Here is a 22,691-nt window from a genome sequence, read left to right as displayed (position 1 = left end):
CCGCAGTCTTCCGATTTTCGCGGTGAGAACGATGGATGGTTTTCCCAACAGCTGATGCAACTCGTGGTTCATGCGCCTCCTCCACGTAAACTCCGCCATCTGCACCCCACCATAGATGGTACGCAGCACTTTCCTTTCGAAAACTCCCAGTATGCGTTGGTCCTCCACGAGCATCGTCCAGGTCTCGAATCCGTAGAGGACTACCGGTTTAATAAGCGTTTTGTAGATGGTCAGTTTGGTATGGCGGTGAACTCTATTCGATCGGAGCGTCTTGCGGAGTCCAAAGTACGTACGATTTCCAGCCACTATGCGTCTCCGAATTTTCCTGCTGGTATCATTTTCGGCGGTCACCAGTGAGCTCAAGTACACGAATTCTTCAACCACCTCGATAGAAACTCAAGGTGGATGGCTTACATTGACCTCTCTTAAGCCTCTTCCTATCATGTACTTCGTCTTTGACGTGTTGATGACTAGTCCAATCCGTTAAGCTTCGCTTTTCAGTTTGATGTAGGCTTCCTCCATCCTCTTAAAGTTACGTGCCATGATATCAATGTCGTCGGCGAAACCAAATAATTGGACGGACTTCGTGAAAATCGTACCACCCTGCTCTTCGTATTTCTCCCTCCCAAGCGATGTTGAATAGCAGACACGAAAAACCATCACCGTGCCGTAACCCTCTGCGGGTTTCGATGGGACTCGAGAATGCCCCTGAAACTCGAACTACGCACATCACTCGATCCATCATCGCCGTTTATCCGGAAATCCGTTTTCGTGCATTAGCTGCCATAGCTGGTCCCGATCGATTGTAACATATACGGCTTTGAAATCGATAAATAGACGATGCGTGGGCACGTTGTATTCGCGGCATTTATGCAATACCTGACGTACGGAAAACACCTGGTCTGTGGTAGAGCGTTCACCCATGAATCCCGCCTGGTACTGCCTCACGAACTCTCTTGCAATTGGTGTTAGTTGGCGGCATAAAATTTGGGAGAGTACCGTGTAGGCGGCGTTCAGCAATGTGATAGCGCGGTAGTTGCTAAAATCCAGCGTATCGCCCTTTTTGTAGATGGGAAACACGACACTTTCCATCCACTCCTGCGGCAGAACCTCATCCTTCCAAACCTTGGTAATTACCCAGTGCAGCGCTGTAGTTAGTGCCTCACCACCGTGTTTAAACAGCTCTCCTGGTAGTTGGTCAACTCCAGGGGCTTTGTTGTTTTCAGCCGGGCGATCTCCACCTGAATTTCCTGTAGATTCGGAGCCGGAAGTCGCATGTCCTGCGCGCGTGCTCCTAGGTTCATTTCCATACCGCCACCGTTGTTTGCCACATCGCCATTCAGGTGCTCTTCGTAGTGCTGCCGCCACCTTTGTATTACCTCACGCTCGATTGTAAGAAGGTTCCCGTATATGTCCTTACATATATCGAGCAGTGGCAAGTGACCCTTACGTAAACGGTTCAACTTCTTATAGAACTTTCGTGCGTTATTAGCGCGGTACAGTTGCTCCGTCTCTTCACGGTCTTGATCTTACTGCTGGTGTTTTTTCCTCCGAAAAATCGAGTTTTGTTTGTTCCGCGCCCGTTTGTATCAATCTCGCAATCTCGCCCATGCTGCATTCTTCTCCTCAACTAACTGCTCACATTCGCCGTCATACCAGTCGTTTCTCTGATTTGGGAGCACCGTGCCTAGTGCAGCGGTTGCGGTACTTCCAATGGCGGATCGGATCGAATATCTCTCCAGCCATCTTCAAGAGGCGCTGCGCCTAGCTGCTCTTCCGTTGGGAATGCCACTTACAGCTGCTGCGCGTAGTCTTGGGCTAGTCTACCGTCTTGTAGCCGCCCAGTGTTTAGCCGCGGCGGATGACTCCGACGCGTGTTGTACACCGCCGAGAGTTTTGAGCGCAGACATACTGCTACGAGGTAGTGGTCGGATTCAATATTCACACTGCGGTAAGTGCGTACGTTCGTGATGTCGGAGAAGAATTAGCCGTCAATTAGAACGTGGTAGATTTGGTTTTCCGTTTCTTGGTTAGGTGATTTCCATGTGGCCTTATGGATATTTTTGCGGGAGGCTGCAAATTGTATGCATCGTTGGCCGTTGTCATTCGATACGGTATGCAGATTATCCGGTCCGATAACCGGTCTATACATTTCCTTCCTTCCTACCTGAGCGTTCATGTCACCGATGACGATTTTGAAGTCCCACAGTGGGCATCCATCGTATGTCTGCTCCAGCTGTGCGTAGAACGCTTCTTTCTCGTCGTTGGGTCTCTCTTCGTGTGGGCTGTGCACGTTGATGTGCTATAGTTGAAAAAACGGCCTTTTATTCTCAGCTTGCACATCCTTACGTTGATTGGCTGCCACCCAATCACGCGTTGGCGTATCTTTCTCAGCACTATGAAGCCGGTTCCCAGTTCGTTGGTGATGCCACAGTTTTGGTAGAAGGTAGCCGCTCGATGCCCGCTTTTCCACACTTTCTGTCCTGTCCAGCAGATTTCCTGCACCGCTACGACGTCGAAGTTGCGGGGATGTAATTCATTGTAGATCATCCTGTCGCAACCTGCGAAACCTAGCGACTTGCAGTTCCATGTTCCAAGCTTCCAATCGTGATCCTTTATTCGTCGCCTAGGTCGTTGCCGATTGTATCGAGTCGCATTATCTCTTATATTGTTCGTAATGGTTGTTTTTAAAGGTGGCTTCGTCGGAGGGCCGTCGTTTCAGGGCTGTTTAGCGTCCCACCTAACACCAGGACTTGGGCTTGTACGCTTTGAGCGGCACTTGGTCGCTTTGGCGGAGCCTACGGATACAAGCCAGCGGATACATGCAGCTTTTTATAGTCATGTCATGACCCCACCACATCCTAGGCAGGTACCACAACTCGCAGATGGCCTGGGGAGGGATCGTCAAGCCCTTAGACATAGTCGCTGATGACCGTGACGAATCGCCAAATATGTTTCAGAAGAAATGAATGAATTCTTGGAGGATTTTTTGCAGAAAAACATGAATAAATTTTGAACACAAATTTCTAAACTAATTTCTGAAGGCATTGTTGAAGGAATCCACGAATGCATGTCCTATGGAATTTCCAAACAAATACCTATTGGAATTTTCATTTAAAGTCCTAGATTACTACAGGAATTCCATCGGGAGTTACTTCAGAAACTCCGGCAAGAATTCGTTCAGGATCATCTGAAAGCATTCCTCCGGGAATTCTGCCAGGAATTTCTCCGAGAGTTCTTTCGAAAATCCGGACAGTAGTAAAACAAAACCCCGTTTTTAATCTGGCATTGAGACTTGCCAAAAAAAAATATACAAAAAAATCAGAAAGTTTGTGTACAAGACACGACCGGAAGGTAGACGTTGGACAACGTATGGACATTATTCGACAATTCGCATTGCATTGTAGTTTATTATGGTTATGGTTTTAGTGTTAACTAAAGTATTATTGTGGTGGATGATCAGGAAAATCGAAAGGTGAGTCCTGGAAGCATTGATTTTGGTTAAAATAAATTTAGTTTGAAATTTATACACTTGGCGGCTTCAGTGAATATGAGACTACCAAATCTAGTTCTAAAGAAAACTGAGATATGGAAAACTATTGTATAGTACAAAGCTATTTGTAATGCAAAATATATAAAGTCTGATAGTTAGATTAAATGAACAGAATAAGATGTTTACATTATTGCTGCAATCTATAATGTTTCTTGAGAGATCAATATAATTACACTAGGTAGGGGACCAGGGGGCATTATGAACACCCGGGGCAGATTGGACACCCCCCTTGTTATTTAAATCATTTTTGTACTTTCAATGCAGCAAACTTTATAATCCTGTCATAAACAACTAATTTATAGCGTAAAAGCCATTGTTTTATTTTCTTAGCGCATTCATTCATTTATTTAGTTAACATCTAAACAGATAACACTGAATCAACAATTTGACGCCACAATGCACGGTTTGAGGCCGCATCTCTCCATCCTCGGATACGCCCCACGCTCGCCAAATCGTTCTGCACCTGGTCTGCCCATCTCGCTCGCTGCGCTCCACGCCGTCTCGTACCTGCCGGATAGGAAGCGAATACCATCTTTGCAGGGTTGCTGTCCGGCATTCTTGCAACATTCCTGCCCATCGTACCCTTCCGGCTTTAGCTACCTTCTGGATACTGGGTTCGCCGTAGAGTTGGGCGAGCTCATGGTTCATTCTTCGCCGCCACACACCGTCTTCTTGCACACCGCCAAAGATGGTCCTAAGCACCCGTCTCTCGAATACTCCGAGTGCTTGCAAGTCCTCCTCGAGCATTGTCCATGTTTCATGTCCGTAGAGGACTACCGGTCTTATTAACGTCTTGTACATGACACATTTGGTGCGGTGGCGAATCTTTTTCGACCGCAGTTTCTTCTGGAGCCTGTAGTAGGCCCGACTTCCACAGATGATGCGCCTTCGTATTTCACGACTAACGTTGTTGTCAGCCGTTAGCAAGGATCCGAGGTAGACGAATTCCTCGACCACCTCGAAGGTATCCCCGTCTATCGTAACACTGCTTCCCAGGCGGGCCCTGTCGCGCTCGGTTCCGCCCACAAGCATGTACTTTGTCTTTGACGCATTCACCACCAGTCCAACTTTTGTTGCTTCACGTTTCAGGCGGGTGTACAGTTCTGCCACCTTTGCAAATGTTCGGCCGACAATGTCCATGTAATCCGCGAAGCAAATAAATTGACTGGATCTGTTGAAAATCGTACCCCGGCTGTTACACCCGGCTCTCCGCATGACACCTTCTAGCGCAATGTTGAACAACAGGCACGAAAGTCCATCACCTTGTCTTAGTCCCCGGCGCGATTCGAACGAACTGGAGTGTTCGCCCGAAATCTTCACACAGTTTTGCACACCATCCACCGTTGCTTTGATCAGTCTGGTAAGCTGTTCTCGTCCATAATTTTCCATAGCTCTACGCGGTCTATACTGTCGTATGCCGCCTTGAAATCAACGAACAGATGGTGCGTTGGGACCTGGTATTCACGGCATTTTTGAAGGATTTGCCGTACAGTAAAGATCTGGTCTGTTGTCGAGCGGCCGTCAACGAAGCCGGCTTCATAACTTCCCACGAACTCGTTCACTAATGGTGACAGACGACGGAAGATGATCTGGGATATCACTTTGTAGGTGGCATTAAGGATGGTGATCGCTCGAAAGTTCTCACACTCCAGTTTGTCGCCTTTCTTGTAGATGGGGCATATAACCCCTTCCTTCCACTCCTCCGGTAGCTGTTCGGTTTCCCAGATTCTGACTATTGTTTCGTGCGGCAAGCTGTCGTTGTCGTTTTTGCACCTTTTATTTTTGCTTGTCTCTGTGTGCTGTGTAGTGTATCGTTGCATGTTTGCATCCACTGCGGTGTGGCGACGATATGGAATGTGAAAAGTGTAAAGTGGGGATCGCTATCAACGATTTCCCGCTGCGTTGTTGTCAGTGCGATAAGCACTTTCACGCCCGCTGTTCTCCTATCGAGAATAAGGCAGCAGCGAGGCTGATAACGGAGAACGTAAATGTGCTATTCAAGTGTTCGGACTGTCTGTCGAGTCGGTTTTGCGACGGACAGAATGTAAAGGTGTCGGACGTTACCCGTATTGAGGAAGAGATGAAGAAAATTTCTTCTCTCTCCGAATCGATTGGTGGCATCCGAGATCACATTACTGCCAAATAGACAGCGCGTTGAAGCTCGGTATGGAACAATTGGCAAGTAAATTGAATTGCGTTTTGGGTGAGGCTATTAGTGGCTTCCAAAAATCTGTTGGTCAAGAGTTGGAAAATATGAAAAGTTCATTTTTTCAATTTAACTCGAATAAGAGCTTAGCTGCAATGAATATAATGCATGGTACATCTAGCACGGCTTCGGAGCCTGGTCAGAATCCCAGACCTAAAAAGCGTAAGGTTCTTGATGACGTTAGCGATGCGTCGGAAAATTTGTTGACAGAAAACGTTAGTTTCGCGGATGTTGTGAAAAGTAAAACTGGGAATAAAGTTAAAAGCACGAAAAAAATTGCTGTAACGCATGAAGCGAAAAGTAAACGTAAAGCTCGTCCGGTTATTGTGATTAAACCAAAAGAGTCCAACCAGAGTAGTGATGCTACTCGGAAATTTTTGAACGATAAATTAGATCCAAAAACACACAAAATCAGTAACTTTAGGAACGGAAAGACGGCTCTATTATTGCTGAGTGTGCAACAGGATACAATGTAAATGTTGTGAAAGATGGCATTCAAAGCGATCTGGGTGAAAGCTACAATGCTGTTGTTCCCACATCGGTGCCAAGGCTTAAAGTGATGGGCATGTGCGATAAATTTTCCTCCGATGACTTCATCGAGATTTTAAAAATCAAAATGAAGACATCGCTATAAATGAAGTAAAGGTTATCAGGACGTACGAAAATCCACGTTTCAAGTACAACAAATACAATGTTGTGATTGAAGTCGATAAGGATACTCATAGTTGCTTGCTGACCGCGAAGAAAGTGAATATAAGGTTTGATCGGTGCCTTGTAGTTCCCGAAATTAGTGTTCTAAGATGCTTCCAATGTGGAGAATTTGGGCACATGAGTACGGAATGCAAGAATAGTATTGCGTGTTCTAAGTGCAGTGAAGGTCACAAAACATCTGATTGCACGTCAACTGCTTTGAAATGTATCAATTGTTTGAAAATGAATAAAGAACGTAAAATGAATCTGGACGTAAACCACGGAGCATTTAGTACTGAGTGTAAAGTTTATAAAAGGTTATTTGATCGTAAAAAGAGCAGCTTACGTTTCAATGAATAGCAACCAAGTTCCAGTAGAAATGTGAATAATTTAGATATTTTGTATTTGAATATTGCTGGTTTGTCTACAAACTACGTTGCACTACGTAAGATTGTAGAAGATAAACGTCCACTTTTAGTATTTCTATCTGAAACTCATATTGTTAACTTAGAAGCATTTGATCAATATAGTATTCCGGGATATAGTGTTGCTGCTTGTCTATCACATTCGAGACACACCGGCGGAGTTGCTATTTATGTCAAAGAATCAGTTCAGTTCAAGCTTCAATTGAACGAAGTTTGCGATGGCAATTGGTTCTTAGGCATTGCAGTTGTACGTGGCATGAAGTTGGGTAATTACGGTATTTTATATCACTCTCCCAGTGCTAATGACCAGCATTTTTGGAAATTTTTGAAAACTGGTTAGAGTCGTTTATGGATCCTAGTAAATTAAATGTTATTGCTGGCGATTTTAATATCAATTGGTGTGACGATTCAAATTCGAATCATTTGAAGCGATTAATTGACTTTTAATTTAAAACAAAAAGTAAATGAGTATACGCGTATTTCTCGGCACAGTAGAACTTTGATTGATCATGTTTACTCTAACTTTGATTCTGTCACTAGTGTTACGAATTGTGATTTAAAAGTAACCGATCATGAAACACTAGTCATTAGCATTACAGATGACAGTAGTAATAATAACGATTTGGTAAAACTTAAGTGCTGGAGAAAATATTCGAAACAAGCAATTACGAGCCTTATCGAAACAAACGTGGATTTTCGAGAAAATACTGGTAATTTAGATCAAAGAGCAGCTGTTATCACGAGCGTCTTAAAATCCTGTACCAATCAGTTAGTTGAACAGAAATGAGTAACTTTGAATAATTCAAACAGCTGGTACAATCTAGATCTTTTACGTCTTAAACGTAAAAGAGATAAGTTGTACAAAAAATGTCGTAAAAGTAATAATGAAAATCATTGGAATAGGTACCAGGTTGCGCGGAATAAATATTCGCAATGTTTAAAGCATACTCGATGCGAATATATACAGAGGAAAATTTATCAGCATCAAAACAACAGCAAAGAGTTATGGAAAATATTAAAATCATTGTTAAAACCTAGTTCTTGTAAACCGCGATCCATAACTTTTAAAGGCACATTAGAAGAGTCGGAAGAAGTAATCGCGTCTAAATTCAATGATTATTTTATTGAAAGCGTTTCAACCATTAACCGATCTATCGAGTTAATGGATGAACCTGACGAAATAAAACAGCCAGTTAACAGTAACTTGAGATTCGAAGGTTTTCACCCCATTACATTTCAAGAACTTGAAACGATTTGTTTTAATCTAGGAAAAACGGCTGGTATTGATAATGTTAATGCTAAAATTATACAAGATTGCTTTCATGTCATCGGACACAACCTGCTGGACCTGATAAATGAATCATTGCAAACTGGGCACGTGCCGCAAGTTTGGAAGGAATCATAGTTATTCAATTCAAAAAGTTGCTGGAACGATTAAAGCCGAAGAGTTTCGTCCCATCAACATGTTGCACACAGTAGAGAAAATTTTAGAACTTGTTGTTAAAGGCCAGCTACTTACGTATTTAAATAGTAATAACTTGTTAATACCGGAACAATCGGGATACCGGGAGGGTCACTCCTGCGAAACCGCTTTGAACTTGGTATTAGCTAAATGGAAAGAAAGCATAGAGCATAAAGATACGATTGTTGCTGTGTTCTTGGATCTTAAACGCGCTTTTGAGACAATTTCTAGGCCCTTGTTGTTGAAAACTTTGGAGCGCTTTGGAATTTCAGGTTCTGCATACAATTGGTTTAAAAGCTATTTGTCTGACAGAACTCAACGGACTGCTTTTAATGATTCTGTATCTCGTCCCATGGAGAACACCCTAGGAGTGCCACAGGGAAGTGTATTGGGGCCACTTTTTTTGTTTATTATGTATATAAATGACATGCGACGGGTTTTACGTTTTTGTGATATAAACTTATTCGCAGATGATACTGTGTTATTCATTGCAGCTAGAGACTTAGAAGATGCGATTGAACGCTTGAATGAAGACTTGCATTCTTTAAGTAGATGGTTGAAGTACAAACAGTTGAAATTGAACATTAGTAAAACAAAGTACATGATTATTTCGCGAAATCGTTCAATTGATAATGTCTCGGTGAAAATTGATGAAGAGACACTTGATCGCGTACGGGAAATTAAATATCTTGGCGTGATTATTGATGATAAATTGAAATTTGACCAACATATTGACAATGTCATCAAGAAAATAGCCAAGAAGTATGGAATCCTCTGTCGACTGAAAAACGAATTAAATATTGCTAGCAAAATACAGTTGTACAAATCAATCATCTCTCCTCACTTGGACTTTTGTCCTTCCATTTTGTTTCTAGCAAATCAGACACAAATATCGAGATTGCAGCGTTTGCAGAATAAGATTATGCGTTTGATTTTGAGATGTAACAGATTCACTTCCTCAACTTTTTTGTTGGATGCTTTGCAGTGGCTCTCGGTGAAGCAAAGAATTGTGTATTTGACAATGGTGTTCATTTTTAAAGTAATTAACGGATTGCTGCCTCGATATTTGTGTGATCGAATTGAAAGAGGAAGTGACATTCATAGATATAACACTAGAAACGCGGAAGATATAAGAACACCATACTTTTTGCATGGAGCTTCACAAAATTCTTTGTTTTTAAAGGTATCAATTATTTCAATTCGATGCCTACACATATCAAACGATGCAACGACATTATCACAGTTTAAGAGACTTTGTGTTTCACACGTAAAGCTGCCTTTTAAGCAGCTACTTAGTTGACTTTTATAATTCAATAAATTTTGTATCTTGACGAAGTTTGACCTACGGATTGTTTGTTTGGACAATTGTATTTTTTATTTATTGAGGCCCTGATAAACTGTTTTGTTCGCCTCGATGATGATGATGGATTTTATATATATTGACGTAATTGTAATCTGATCTTTTTTGTGTAGTCTACAAAGTTTGAGTCTCGCAAGCGCGCTAAGCAGATATGGATGATTTTTAAAATTTATGTACAGACTTGCGCATTTTCAACTGTTTGAATGATTCTTCGGATTAGTAATGGGCTATCTGGTAGAGTTTTGTTCCGTGGTTGATACCGAAACTTTTGATATCGACGGAGCGGTAACACAAGTTTTAGTTTTGTTGACGACTTAGATTATTAATTTTATTGATGCTTACGAGTGATAAACGTGGTCTTGTATAAACATGAAACGCGATTCTTGGTGGAACTTTTGAAATCTGTGCGAGAGGTATCACAAGTTTTGCATTTTAGTATAAGCTCGAAGTATCACTACCGATGCTTATGAGAATCTGTAGATGAAAACAACAGTTTTTTTTTAATTTACATTTTTTGCTGGATAGTAATGAAAAGTTATGTAATTCATATCTGTGATGGTAATCAGATCGTTTTTGTTTTTTGCAAATCTGATTAAATTGTTATTATATCATTCAATTAATTATCTTAAAGATAAATCGTCTAGCTCAAACCTTTGTAGGGGTATGTGGCGGGACCATCATCATCATCATCATCAGTATGTGCAGGCAAGTGGTCAGCTTTTCCGGGCCCATCTTGATGAGCTCAGCTCTGATACCATCCTTACCAGCTGCTTTATTGGTCTTTAGCTGTTGAATAGCATCCTTAACTTCCCTCAAGGTGGGGGCTGGTTGGCTTCCATCGTCCGCTGAACTGACGTAGTCATCTCCTCCGCTGCCTTGACTTTCACTGCCTGTACTCTCAGCGCCATTCAGATGTTCCTCGTAGTGCTGCTTCCACCTTTCGATCACCACACGTTCGTCCGTCAAGATGCTCCCATCCTTATCCCGGCACATTTCGGCTCGCGGCACGAAGCCTTTGCGGGATGCGTTGAGCTTCTGATAGAACTTGCGTGTATCTTGAGAACGGCACAGCTGTTCCATCTCCTCGCACTCCGCTTCTTCCAGGCGGCGTTTCTTCTCCTGAAAAAAAGCGGGTCTGCTGTCTCCGCTTCCGTCTATAATGTTCCACGTTCTGCCGGGTACCTTGCTGCAGCGCGACCGCCCGCGCTGCGTCCTTCTCCTCCAACAGTTTTTAGATTTGTTCACCTGTTGGGGCAAACTGAACACTCTATATGGGGTAGAACTGACACCTTAAAAATTAAAAACATAACCTCAAACTCATCGAACTTGGCTTTCATATCGTGTTATTTTCGTGTTATTATGGTACGGAATTATAAATCGCCTTAAAAGTTCCAGTACATGACATATATACCATAGAAGCATATATATACCATAAAAGTCGCTGAAAGTGCGACAAAAAAGGAAGTGTTTTGTATGGATTTGGCAATCTCGTTGGCAAGTTGATCGGTACAACCCATTGGAAGGATGCCAGTAGAGTGAATAAGAGTATGGCCCAGGAAACAAAAAGTTGTCTAATTCCACGAAGCACCCCCCAGGATTGTGTCTTTGGGTGAAAAAATCAATCTCTGAAAATTTCAGCTCAATCGCTTGTTGCATAAGCTGGCGCATTTGATTTGAAGTTTGTATGGGGATTTCAGCCAAAATGTATAGGATAATACACCTCCGTCACTCTTTTGATCTGGAAATTGGTTCTGATTGCTCGATTGACCTCAGAATTGCAAAAACGGCAGTTGGTATGCTACAGAACAATTTCACAGAACATTGTATGATGATTAAATGAACTTTTATATAGGTTTCGGCTGATGCGATTCGATCAAAAAACCCAAAAATACACAAATCAGCCGAAAATTATATAAAAGTTCATTTAATCATCATGCAATGTTCTGTGAAATTGTTCTGTAGCATACCAACTGCCGTTTTTGCAATTCTGAGGTCAATCGAGCAATCAGAACCAATTTCCAGATCGAATGAGTGACGGAGGTGTATTTTCCTATACATTTTGGCTGAAATCCCCATACAAACTTCAAATCAAATGCGCCAGCTTATGCAACAAGCGATTGAGCTGAATTTTTCAGAGATTGATTTTCTCACCCAAAGACACAATTCTGGGGGGTGCCCCGTGGAATGGACAACATTCTTTTCTCCCCATAGTAATCTGGGCCAGTCTAGTATGCATAGATTATGCAATGCTTAGAGTAGAGACTATTGATAAGGGGTTTTGCACTAAGTGTGAGGATCCATATAAAAACAATCATATGCTTCATACAAAAAGTTCGACATACATGTATGAGGCCGGCTGAAGGTGGGATATTTTTGCGTTACGTAATCAATCTTCTTCTATTCGTCATGGAATTAATATAGAAAACGACCATACATGACCTCGCTTAAGAAGAAGGAAATAGATTTTCGGATGTTGATGATCCAAACACAATTTTAGGTGTCTCATGACAGGAAGATGAACAATTGGGTAATATTTATGTTGGATGATCCATAAAATAGGTTACTATGGAATATAATTACAAGTAAGATAATTTTCTTCATATTTTATAAGGGTGTCCATACTGCCCCATGGGGGTGTCCAATCTACCCCGATACCTTCCCGAGAGTAGTGAAAAATTAACTATTACAAAATCGTCCTATTTGATTGAAATTGCCTTATTTTCAATACGATTCAAAACAGAACTGGTAGTTAACGAGTAATAGTATCATGTAATTACTAGAAATCCGAATTATATTAAATTTAAATCACCTTAAATTGATTAAAACCTTAGGGTGTCCATATTGCCCCTTATCCCCCTACCAATTAAATTTAGCATTCAAACGATATAGGTATACTATTGATTCCCATATCGTTGTTCTGTGATTGAAAACCACGATGTTTTAAGACAAGTTTACTTTGGAGTTCAGTTTTCAAAGGAATAAATCGGGTTCTCAAATGCAATGAACATTACTTAGGAAAAAAATCATTGTGTTCTATGCTAGTGTATTTTTGCTTTTTTATGAGAGAAGAAGATGAATGTTGGGGTTTGAGTAAGTTACCATCAGCGTGTGGTTATAAATTAACACCTCAACGTGTCAATCGGTGAGTAGCAAGCTATGACTCGGCCTCTTCTCGTTAGATCTCTGTGGCGTGCACACGCACCCAAGGAGAGCTGGGGTGAAATTGCGCATCTCGAATCGAATCACTCGATTCGTACGTTTTTGCATTCGTTTCGAAAAATTTGCGGCATTATGTATTTCGGTCGACTAGATTCAGTCGCAGTACAAGACTTCAAATGGTGCTGTACTAGCTCAATCGAGTATGTTCTGTCAAACGAAATGTAAACAGAGAGAATAAGAGATAGCTGTCTCCGTGTTTATCATGCTGGCCGCTGGAGAGACAACCTTCAGCGCATTGCGAATGTGAGTAAACAAAGAGAATAAGAGTAATTTCATCTGCGTGTAGCATGTTGCCTGTTGGAAAGGCATCCTTCATGGCATGAATTGGCAGTTAATTCATAAACAAGCAAATCGTGCTCAATGACTATAAAAGCAATATTATTTATTGAGCAGTTGAAACCGATTAAAACATTATGCCGATACGACATGTTTTATAAATTGAGATATAGTTACGACACAAATTATAAGTTTTATTATTCGGCAACTTGGCCGTACGAAAACCATTTTGTTTTTGTTAAATGTCTTGGCTGTGTATGGCTTTGCTAAAGCATTTGTTTAGTTTGATTGCTCTAATTGTAATCAAGTGTCGGTCTTCCACCGTCATTATTCGTCTGAGTACACGCGACCGCATGCGTAGAGCAATCAAACTCATCGAATGCTTTAGCATTTATTATATTTATTCGAGTTTATGCCACAGATCCAATTTTGAGCTAAATAATTTAAAGCTAAAAAAGGATTCGATAATACACACTTAATTTTTTTACCGGGATCTCAGCAAAATGTTGAACTTTTACCGAGAATCGCACAGCCGTGCCCCAGCAAACATGTTTTTTGCCGAGATTTCTGTCAAAATTGCTGATAATCAGCAAATAATTTGCCGAAAATCAGCTAACAAACGCTATTTTTGCCGGAATATCAGTTATTTATTTTGCTGGCGCACGGCTGTGCGGATTTTTGCCGAGCTGCAGAAATTAAAACTGAGTGTGTAAATTACTTTGATGTTTCCATGTGTTTTAGTTAGATGCACTTGGGTCATCTCTTGCGCGTTTTTTTATTTAACTCAACTATTTTTACGTAGATTTTGGAATATATACGTTTTTACGCAGATTTTCCCCATAGATTTTTCACGCGGTTTACCGAAATCGTCAAGAAATACGTGAAAACTGCAAAAAAAAAAATCTTGGGGTTGTATACAAGACACGACCGCTCGACGTAACCTACGTAGAACCAAACACAGTAAACTGAACAAATCATTCCGCTCTAAATAGAAGAGGAGGAACCATCCCACCAACACTACTACCCAGTTTAAGCAGCCCCTCCCACTATGTGAGAGAGTAGGAACTCCACTGTCTAGCAGCTGAACCACCCCATTCATACACCCCATACCATAATTGATAATACTCTAAAAGTAGGCAATTACCATGGATTGGAACACGCTGTATAGGGGATGCATGATGCATGAAAGAACTAAAATTTTCAATAGTTTAGCGTTGATAATCAAAAAATTAAATACTACTGGCAAATTGGTGGAGAGTTTGCGAATCGATTGATATATAAATCATTAAAATCCATTGAAAGATAAAGGACCTATTAATGTTACAAATCTTACATGATTTCGTGACGGTCCTCAATTTGGAAATTTTCATTTGTCACCCTGTATCCGAGTCTTCCCCTTAGACGTAGTTTACGTCAAAAAACGATTTAAGTTGAAGTCGTTTTTACGAGGATTTCGGGATAATTAGAGATTGCATATTGTCTGGAAACTATAAAAGTAGGTATACTAATGACATTCTTTCCTTCAAGATACAATAATGGATCATTTATGCTCTTCCCGTAGAGAAATAATAACAAATATAATGAAAAACTTTAAGGAAGAAATGACTCTTGAACAACATTCGAAAGCTATAAAGGTGACGAGTGATTTTCATTCGACTTGAGTCGTTTTTCAGTGTGCTCTCGATTCTCCATAATGCCTAAACATCTCGTTATTCTTGTACCTCCTCGAGCATACTCGAACGATGAGTCGTTTTCGAGATCGAATCGAAAGCCGTAATGCCAAACATGTTAGACTCGATAGAATTACGTTCGAATCGAGATGCACAATGCCACCCCTGCTTTCATTGCATTTCGCTACGGCCATTTGGGCCCACACAAACATACTTAAAGAATTTCCAAAGAAATTCCTGCAGAAATTTTCGAAGGATTTCTCCTAAGTCCTAAAGGAATTTCCGAAGGTATCCCATAAACAATTTCTGTAAGTATTCCTAAGGGAATATCCGAATTATTTTTCTTAGGTATTTCCGAAGAAATTTTCAAAGGATTTTCAAAGCACTTCCTAAAGAAATGTTTGAAAGAATTTCTGAAGAAATTCCTAAGAATTTCCAAAGGAAATTCCAAATTTCTGGATTTATCTCCGAAGTAATTTCCGGAGTAATTCTTGGAAAACTCTCCTCCAGGCATAGTTGCTCACTACTGACGCCAAATGATAAACGAATCACGCCAAAAATGCTGGCGCCCCATCATCAAACTCAATCTTGGTTATTTTTCCAGATGTATAGATAGATGTAAGTATCCTAGCTCAGAAAAAAAATATTACAATTCTTTTTGACTATCATTAGTTATTTATATGCAATGGTAGAAACAAGGCGGTATTTCACTTACCTCATTGTTTAGATAGTAATCGTCCTCTGTTACCAAACGCTGTCGCATTCCGTATCTGTTCCTAAACAGAAAATAGCAATATTGAATTATTATACAATTTAATACATATCGAAAATAAAATCTTACTCTAGTCGGTTCCGGTAGAGTACCATGGCAATGTAAGCAGCAAGTGCCAGTATAAACACCGCCCCAAGCATGATGATCCATATGTGTTCCTGTCGCATAGCCGACACCTCAATAGTCGTATTGTCGTATATCAGTGGGTAGTGTGCGTTTTTGTCTCTGAAATATATTCAATTATAGAACCGCTAGTGACGATTTCGCCGAAACCCTACCCAAACTGTTCCTCCAATCCATCTTCCTTGTTCGTAGCTTCCGGTTGAACTTGTTCGGCAGCGTAGTCGGAATCGTCCTCCTGACTCTCCCCTTCATCCGAATCGTCGTCATCTTCGGCGTCGTAATCGTCATCATCATCATCGCCGTCGTTGCCTACCGTATCGCTCTTACCGTTGTCGATCGGTGACGGTTTGGAGCTGCTGCTGCCGCCATTCGACACAATTGAGTCATCGGTGTTTACTGTACTGCTTTCGACCTTTGCCAGCACGTTTTGACCCTGATCACGGAAATGAGAAAACAACGGTGAAAAGGTGATCACGAATGAGTTATACTGTAGGCTAAGCTTCTGTACCAGTTATTGGTTTCACCAGTTCCGCTGAAACTGTGAGATTAGAAACGTTTCTCGTTTTATGGCACTTTTTAGTGCGTATTGAGATGTTTCAATAAGAAATTTCTGCTTATCCATCTATGAAAAACTAGTACTTTGGCCTATACATGGACTATCACAAAGGCCGTTGACGACATCGATCAAACAGTTTGATCATTTAACATGGCATTTATCCCATCTGTTTGACCGCGTGGGGTGTCTACGTCCAATGCACTCACTTGCCGTTGATGATACTGTCTGGTCTGGTATAATGCACTCGCTGCACGCTGTCTGCTTATTTATTTACTACTAGCTTTATGTACCCGGCCTTGCTCGGAGTTGCCAGTTTAATTCGCAGTTTTTTTCACCATCGGAATTGGAATAGGTCAAAAGGATAATTGTGTTTTCTTATTGATATTTCATCATTTGATTAAAAGAAGGTAGATTACATTTGAAAACATTGACTGATTTTGAAAATGGGATCAAACCCAAAATCGCTTTATTCCGGGCAAACGTCTATTTCTAAAGAAGGAAAACATACACCGATGCCTTATTCCGGAAAAACGTCTATTTTAAAGAAATGATCACATTTACCGTCCAGAAGGAAACACTTTAATCATTGCTTTTCTCTGGGCAAACCATGATTTCGATGAAGTGTTGAGTTGATCGATCCCTGTCATCTTCGCCTTCTTAAGAAAAAGAATGTTTGTTCCAAATTTGGTTGAAATCGGGCAAGGGGTACAGAAGTTATGCTGGAACATTGGATCATTGCATACCTTGCTTTTATTTATTAATCTTGAATCATTATCATATAATTATCATACCTTTTAAAATTTGGAATAAAGGTTACTCGATTATGGATCACTATGCAATTTGATCATTCATAATCATCAATCATTAATCATATCAATCGTTAATCATTAACCATACACATAGTGTGTCAACATTTAATCACGATCGGTAATCGTTAATCATAATCCAACGGTTTTTCATCTATTATTCATAATCGTTAATTATTGTCAAAAATGAATTTAATCATTAATCATTATCAGTCATCATTTTCAAAAATTATAATTCATTAATCATAATCTTTAATCATAGAGTTGAATGATTTAATCATTTAATCTGCTTAGAATTGGTCCTGGGGTCAGGAGTTACACTGAATTGCCCGTTTTCTAAAGACAACCGCTTTCCCTTTACCCTTCCTCTTTTCTCAACGGCCATTTCACCCCTTTGTTATCTTCTCCTAGGGATAGAAAATGTGTGTACCAAATTTGGTTGAAATCGGTACAGGGTTCAGAAGTTACACTAAATTGCCCGTTTTCTGAACAATACCCTCCTTCAGACCCCTACCCCCTTATCCAAATTTCCCTCCCGTACGATCGGCTCCTCATAGTGAATATGTGTACAAAATTTGATTGGAATTGGTCCTGGGGGTTACACTGAATCGCTCGTTTTCCAAAGACAACACCTCCCCTATACCCTCCCTTTTTCCAATGACCATCCCATCCCCTTTGTTATCTTTTCCTTATGATGTAGAATGTGTGTACCAAATTTGGTTGAAATCGGTACAGGGGTTCATAGTTTACTTTGAATTGCCCGTTTTCTAAACAAAACCCCTCCCTCCAGACCCTCCCCTTTCCCAAATCCCTCCCATATAATTACCTCCTCGTAGTGAATATGTGTACAAAATTTGGTTGAAATCGGTCCTGGGAGTTGAAAGTTACACAGAATTGTTCGTTTTCTGAACAAAACCCTCCCACCACCCTCCCCTTTTCTACATGACCATCCCACCCCTTTGTTAACTTCCTCTGAGGATAGAGAATGTCTGTACCAAATTTGGTTGAAATCGGTCCTGGGAGTTGAAAGTTACACAGAATTGTTCGTTTTCTGAACAAAACCCTCCCACCACCCCTCCCCTTTTCTACATGACCATCCCACCCCTTTGTTAACTTCCTCTGAGGATAGAGAATGTCTGTACCAAATTTGGTTGAAATCGGTCCTGGGAGTTGAAAGTTACACAGAATTGTTCGTTTTCTGAACAAAACCCTCCCACCACCCCTCCCTTTTCTACATGACCATCCCACCCCTTTGTTAACTTCCTCTGAGGATAGAGAATGTCTGTACCAAATTTGGTTGAAATCGGCCAAGTGGTTCAGAAGTAGTTAGCGAACATACATACATAGATTGGTTTTTATATATATAGATGCAATCCTTAAACGACACATTGATTCATAACAAATCAACCCGAACCAGAAAAACAAGATTGCATACATCCGTGGCGAGGGTGATCATCTTGAAGGAGAGTGAAACTTTGTTTACCGACTCTCATCGATCGGTCGGGGTGGACTACTGGACTGTTTGCGCCAGATGGACTTTGCGATTCGCATGAGGTAGTGCCCAAGAGCGCACCTTTTCCCAACCGGTCGGATTATTAATAATCTCGTCGTGTGACTTACATTCACACGGGGCTATAATCGGTATAATGGGGTCGAGGAAGTTTGTTTACCTACTTGGCAAGGCAGTTTAGACAGCTAAAGTCGCTGCATGGGGTTTGACGATGAGGAAGCATGGCGGAGATCAAGTCCCACAGCCGATTATGGAAAATCACGACCGTGCTTGTCGTCTTCTAAATAACTTCAGTCGTTAGGTGATCGTGAGTTTTTCTTCTTGCTTACTGAAACGGGATAATTTTGTGCGGAAGCTATCGATGATGGGTCAATCAACAGAAGGGGATATTGATGCATCTATCGTAATGCTCACATGATCTCAGCGTATTAATAGCCGTAAAAATAGCCGGAGCAGCTTACTTTATCTCGTATCGAACAGATCTACAATCCGCATGAATCACCATTGAAAAAGGGAGACGTCACCAAATAAATATTTCCAGGAACGTCAGTACTTATCAATAAGTTAAACGAACCTTTATTTTCCTACTAACGTGATTTTCCATGACGGTATCTCTACACCACCCGTCAAACCAATTGAATCTGACCGTTATGAAGCTGTTACACTTCTCGCAAATCATATTTGCGACGCTGATTGACCGTGTGCTGCATAATGTGTCTTGGGCAGTACGTAGACCGCTTTGGCAGATCCTAAGTACATCTGAACCAGTTCACAAAAACAGTTTGCTCTCCAGTTACGCGACTCTGTTTGACACAATAGTATCGAAATGTACAATCGGTTTCACAGGAGGTCCTTTTTGTGGATATAGAAAGATCACTGCTTCTGAATGGGACTAGGAAGAATGTCCCGGACAGTGAAAGACATTACTGCATGCGAATCAGCGATGCGGCACAACAATACAAAGTTCAACGTTTTGCGCACTTAAGCCCCGTGAGTCGTGATGGGTACTTTCTTCATACGGTGGCAGAACCAGTATAATGCCTCTTCAACTTGGAATATGTGTGAATACATTGCGCCGCCGTAATTGGTCAATTAGGTTCAATATTATGGAAGAATTTCAGTACGCGCGTGCTCTTCTCCTAGTGCATTTGATCCCGGAACGAGTCTACGTAGCGCTTATGTGTCGCCGCATGTGATAACAATCTGGTTTGGCCAGGGCGGGAGAGTAAATTATTTTGTTTACATCTTCGTAAGGTTGCTATTTATCGCTCGGTAGCGGGTTTTCGTTGTTTACCATTTGCCGTAAGATTATTTATATCGCAGTTATTGGGGCCAGCTTCCGCATTGATTATGGATTGATTTTGTAAAAGCTCAGCTAAAATTGAATTTCTAATAAAGGATGCAAAATGAGATCAGAAAATCAATGCAAGAAGAAAACAAATCGTTTGGGTTCTCAAAAAAGCGCGACTAGAATGCAAGACAATGCTGGAATTACATAAGTCCAAAATCATCTAATTGATTCAATTATATGTTTTCACTCTTCATTGAGCACGAAACATATCATGCAAGCAAAGGAATATGATTTAGGGAAATGTATATATCTAGGAACTTTTTTCAAATAGGCCTAACTGTATTTGACCTTGAATTTTGAATCGAATCATATACTGTCTATTCACCAAATTTCGTTCAACTGACGTTTCCACCGGATAGTCCGCAATCTATTCTTTCTGTTGAGTACATTAGTTTACCAAAATAGTTTGAATTAAGAGCACAATCGCCGTTCCAAAAATCAAGGTCAGAATCAATTACGCCCATTTGAAAAAAGTTCCTAGATATAATTAAAATTTCTGACGGGAAAGGTCACTTGTTCGGGATAATTTAAAGTAAATTTTCTGGACTTTCTTCGGAGTTTCTACGGGAAAATGTGGATTTCAACAAGAAATTCTTTAGAATTTTCACGGGATTTATTTTAAAATTCTTAAAAAACAACTGAAACTGCCGCCTCGCAGCTCGTATTCATTAATCACTTCCACATTTGTTAGCAGCGACGTTTCTAAGCCAAGTTAACGTTTTTGTATTCGTATATCATGAGGTTATGATACTTTTAAGCCCAAGACAATTTTCAACCCGAAAACTTCCGAGACCGATCCGAGAATCAAACTCAGTCACCTTCAGCATGTTCTTGCTTTGTAGCCGCTCCCTTGGGGGTTAGCGTTAGCGTTAGCGTTAGCGTTGTTACGGTATACTTCGTAGATTGGATACTAGTGATACTCATGTTTCTTATGGAATCCTTATCCAGATTGCTATCGGAAATCAAGATGGGGAGTTACCCTTGATTCCAATCTAAGATAAAAATGGCATAAGCATGAGGATTACTACTCCCGGCCACGCCCATCTTTACCGTAACTAGGGATAGGAAAGGAAATGTTGATGTAGAACTTACTTAACGAGAGGCCCGACTTGGCGACGCCCTCATAAGTTCTACGGAGTTGGTGGTTTGGTAGGGTAAGGTAGGTCATGGAGGTTTGCCTCAAGCTGGCAATTCGACCCACAGACTATGTTGTTTACCTGTTTTTATTTAAACTCTTGCCAGCCGGCTGTCGAAAGAGTATGCTAATATCAATTTTATTTACAGTTTATTCTTTAAATAATTTACAGACGATTTCTTAACCTCAATCTATCAACAAATATCCGTTGAACAAATCTAAATTTACCAAATTTGTACTTTCTGCTCAGTGAGCAAAACGATTCTTCTAGGTTCATCGAATACAAAAATCAAACCATGCCTTTTAAAGATAATTATACTAAACATTTTACAAAGTTTTATTTCAAGTATTTTCGCGATTTCTGATATAAAATTCAATAGCAAACAATCTGTTTTGGGAATAATGAACTGTAATTAAATACTGAAACTGATCTTGGTTAGATCTGAAAACTGGTTTATTTTTTCGTCTGGTTGGTACAGAGGTTAAATTCAAACTGAATAATCTTCGCGAACAACTCTTCTTTTGCGCGGCAAAAGTAACTTCAGAGCCGGATTCAGGACAACGGTTGTTGATAGTCGAGGGGCATATCAATACCAGAACATACACCCCCACCTTGAGGCTACCGGCCTCAATTGATAGGAAGCACGCACAATTTGTGGATAGGACGCTGGTAAACCGTTGAACCCCGTCGCAATGTGACCGTTCGCACTATACCAAATGCATCTGGATGGACTTCCTGTACCCGCGCTAACTCCCACTGGGTGGGTGGAGCATTGTCGTTCTTGATTAACACCAACTGACCCACTCCAATGTTAGCGTTAACTGAACGCCATTTTACCCGTGGCTGCAAACTGGTGAGATATTCATTTTTCCATCGTGACCATATCTGAACGGTCCGGTTTTGCAAGTCTTGCCAATGATCTAAACGATTTCGAGGGATGTGTTGAATATCAGGTTCTGGAATCAAGTTAAGCGGCTGTCCGACCAAAAAATGACCGGGGGTCAATGCCTCACAGTTGTCTGGATTGCTGGACAGAGGACAAAGTGGTCGACTGTTTAGACAGGCTTCAATTTGACATAATATTGTTGTTAAGTCTTCAAAAGTTGTGGCTTCTGTTCCCAGTTCTGCTACCAAATGGAATTTCACGCTCTTGACGGCCGCCTCCCAAATACCTCCCATATGTGGCGCCGATGGAGGATTAAACACCCATTTTATTCCAATGTTGGAGAGGTATCTTTCCGCTTCCTTACTATGCGACATAATCTGTTCGATGAATTCTCGAAGAACACGATCGGCACCAATAAAATTGGTACCATTATCGGAACGAATTTCATTTGGGTAGCCCCGTCTCGACACGAAGCGTTTGAGGGAACTTATGAAAGTATTTGTAGACATATCACTAGCAACCTCTAAATGTATTGCTCGAGTTGACAAACAAACATAGACCACAATGTATCCCTTACTGATTTTAACACCTCGAACGCAGCCGGCCTTGATTTTCAATGGTCCTGCGTAGTCAATGCCAACGTACGAGAATGCTCTAGTCGCCAAAACTCTTGCTGGAGGAAGGTTTCCC

At 41.0% G+C, this 22,691-nt stretch overlaps 1 protein-coding gene across 1 annotated transcript in view; it reads right to left on the bottom strand.

Annotated features, from left to right (window-relative positions):
• Positions 1-22,691, bottom strand: part of LOC134205687 (uncharacterized) — a 51,113-nt gene that overhangs the window by 3,839 nt on the left and 24,583 nt on the right. The window contains exons 3-5 of the mRNA XM_062681205.1: positions 15,912-16,189; positions 15,703-15,858; positions 15,577-15,637 (exon numbers count right to left, since the gene is read on the bottom strand). Coding sequence (XP_062537189.1) covers positions 15,577-15,637; positions 15,703-15,858; positions 15,912-16,189 — 495 coding nt within the window. The remainder of the gene's footprint in view (positions 1-15,576; positions 15,638-15,702; positions 15,859-15,911; positions 16,190-22,691) is intronic.

This window comes from Armigeres subalbatus, chromosome 1, assembly GCF_024139115.2.
Source record: "Armigeres subalbatus isolate Guangzhou_Male chromosome 1, GZ_Asu_2, whole genome shotgun sequence".
NCBI lineage: Eukaryota > Metazoa > Arthropoda > Insecta > Diptera > Culicidae > Armigeres > Armigeres subalbatus.
Note: the sequence above shows the minus strand (reverse complement) of the source record. Positions and strands in the feature narration are given on the sequence as shown.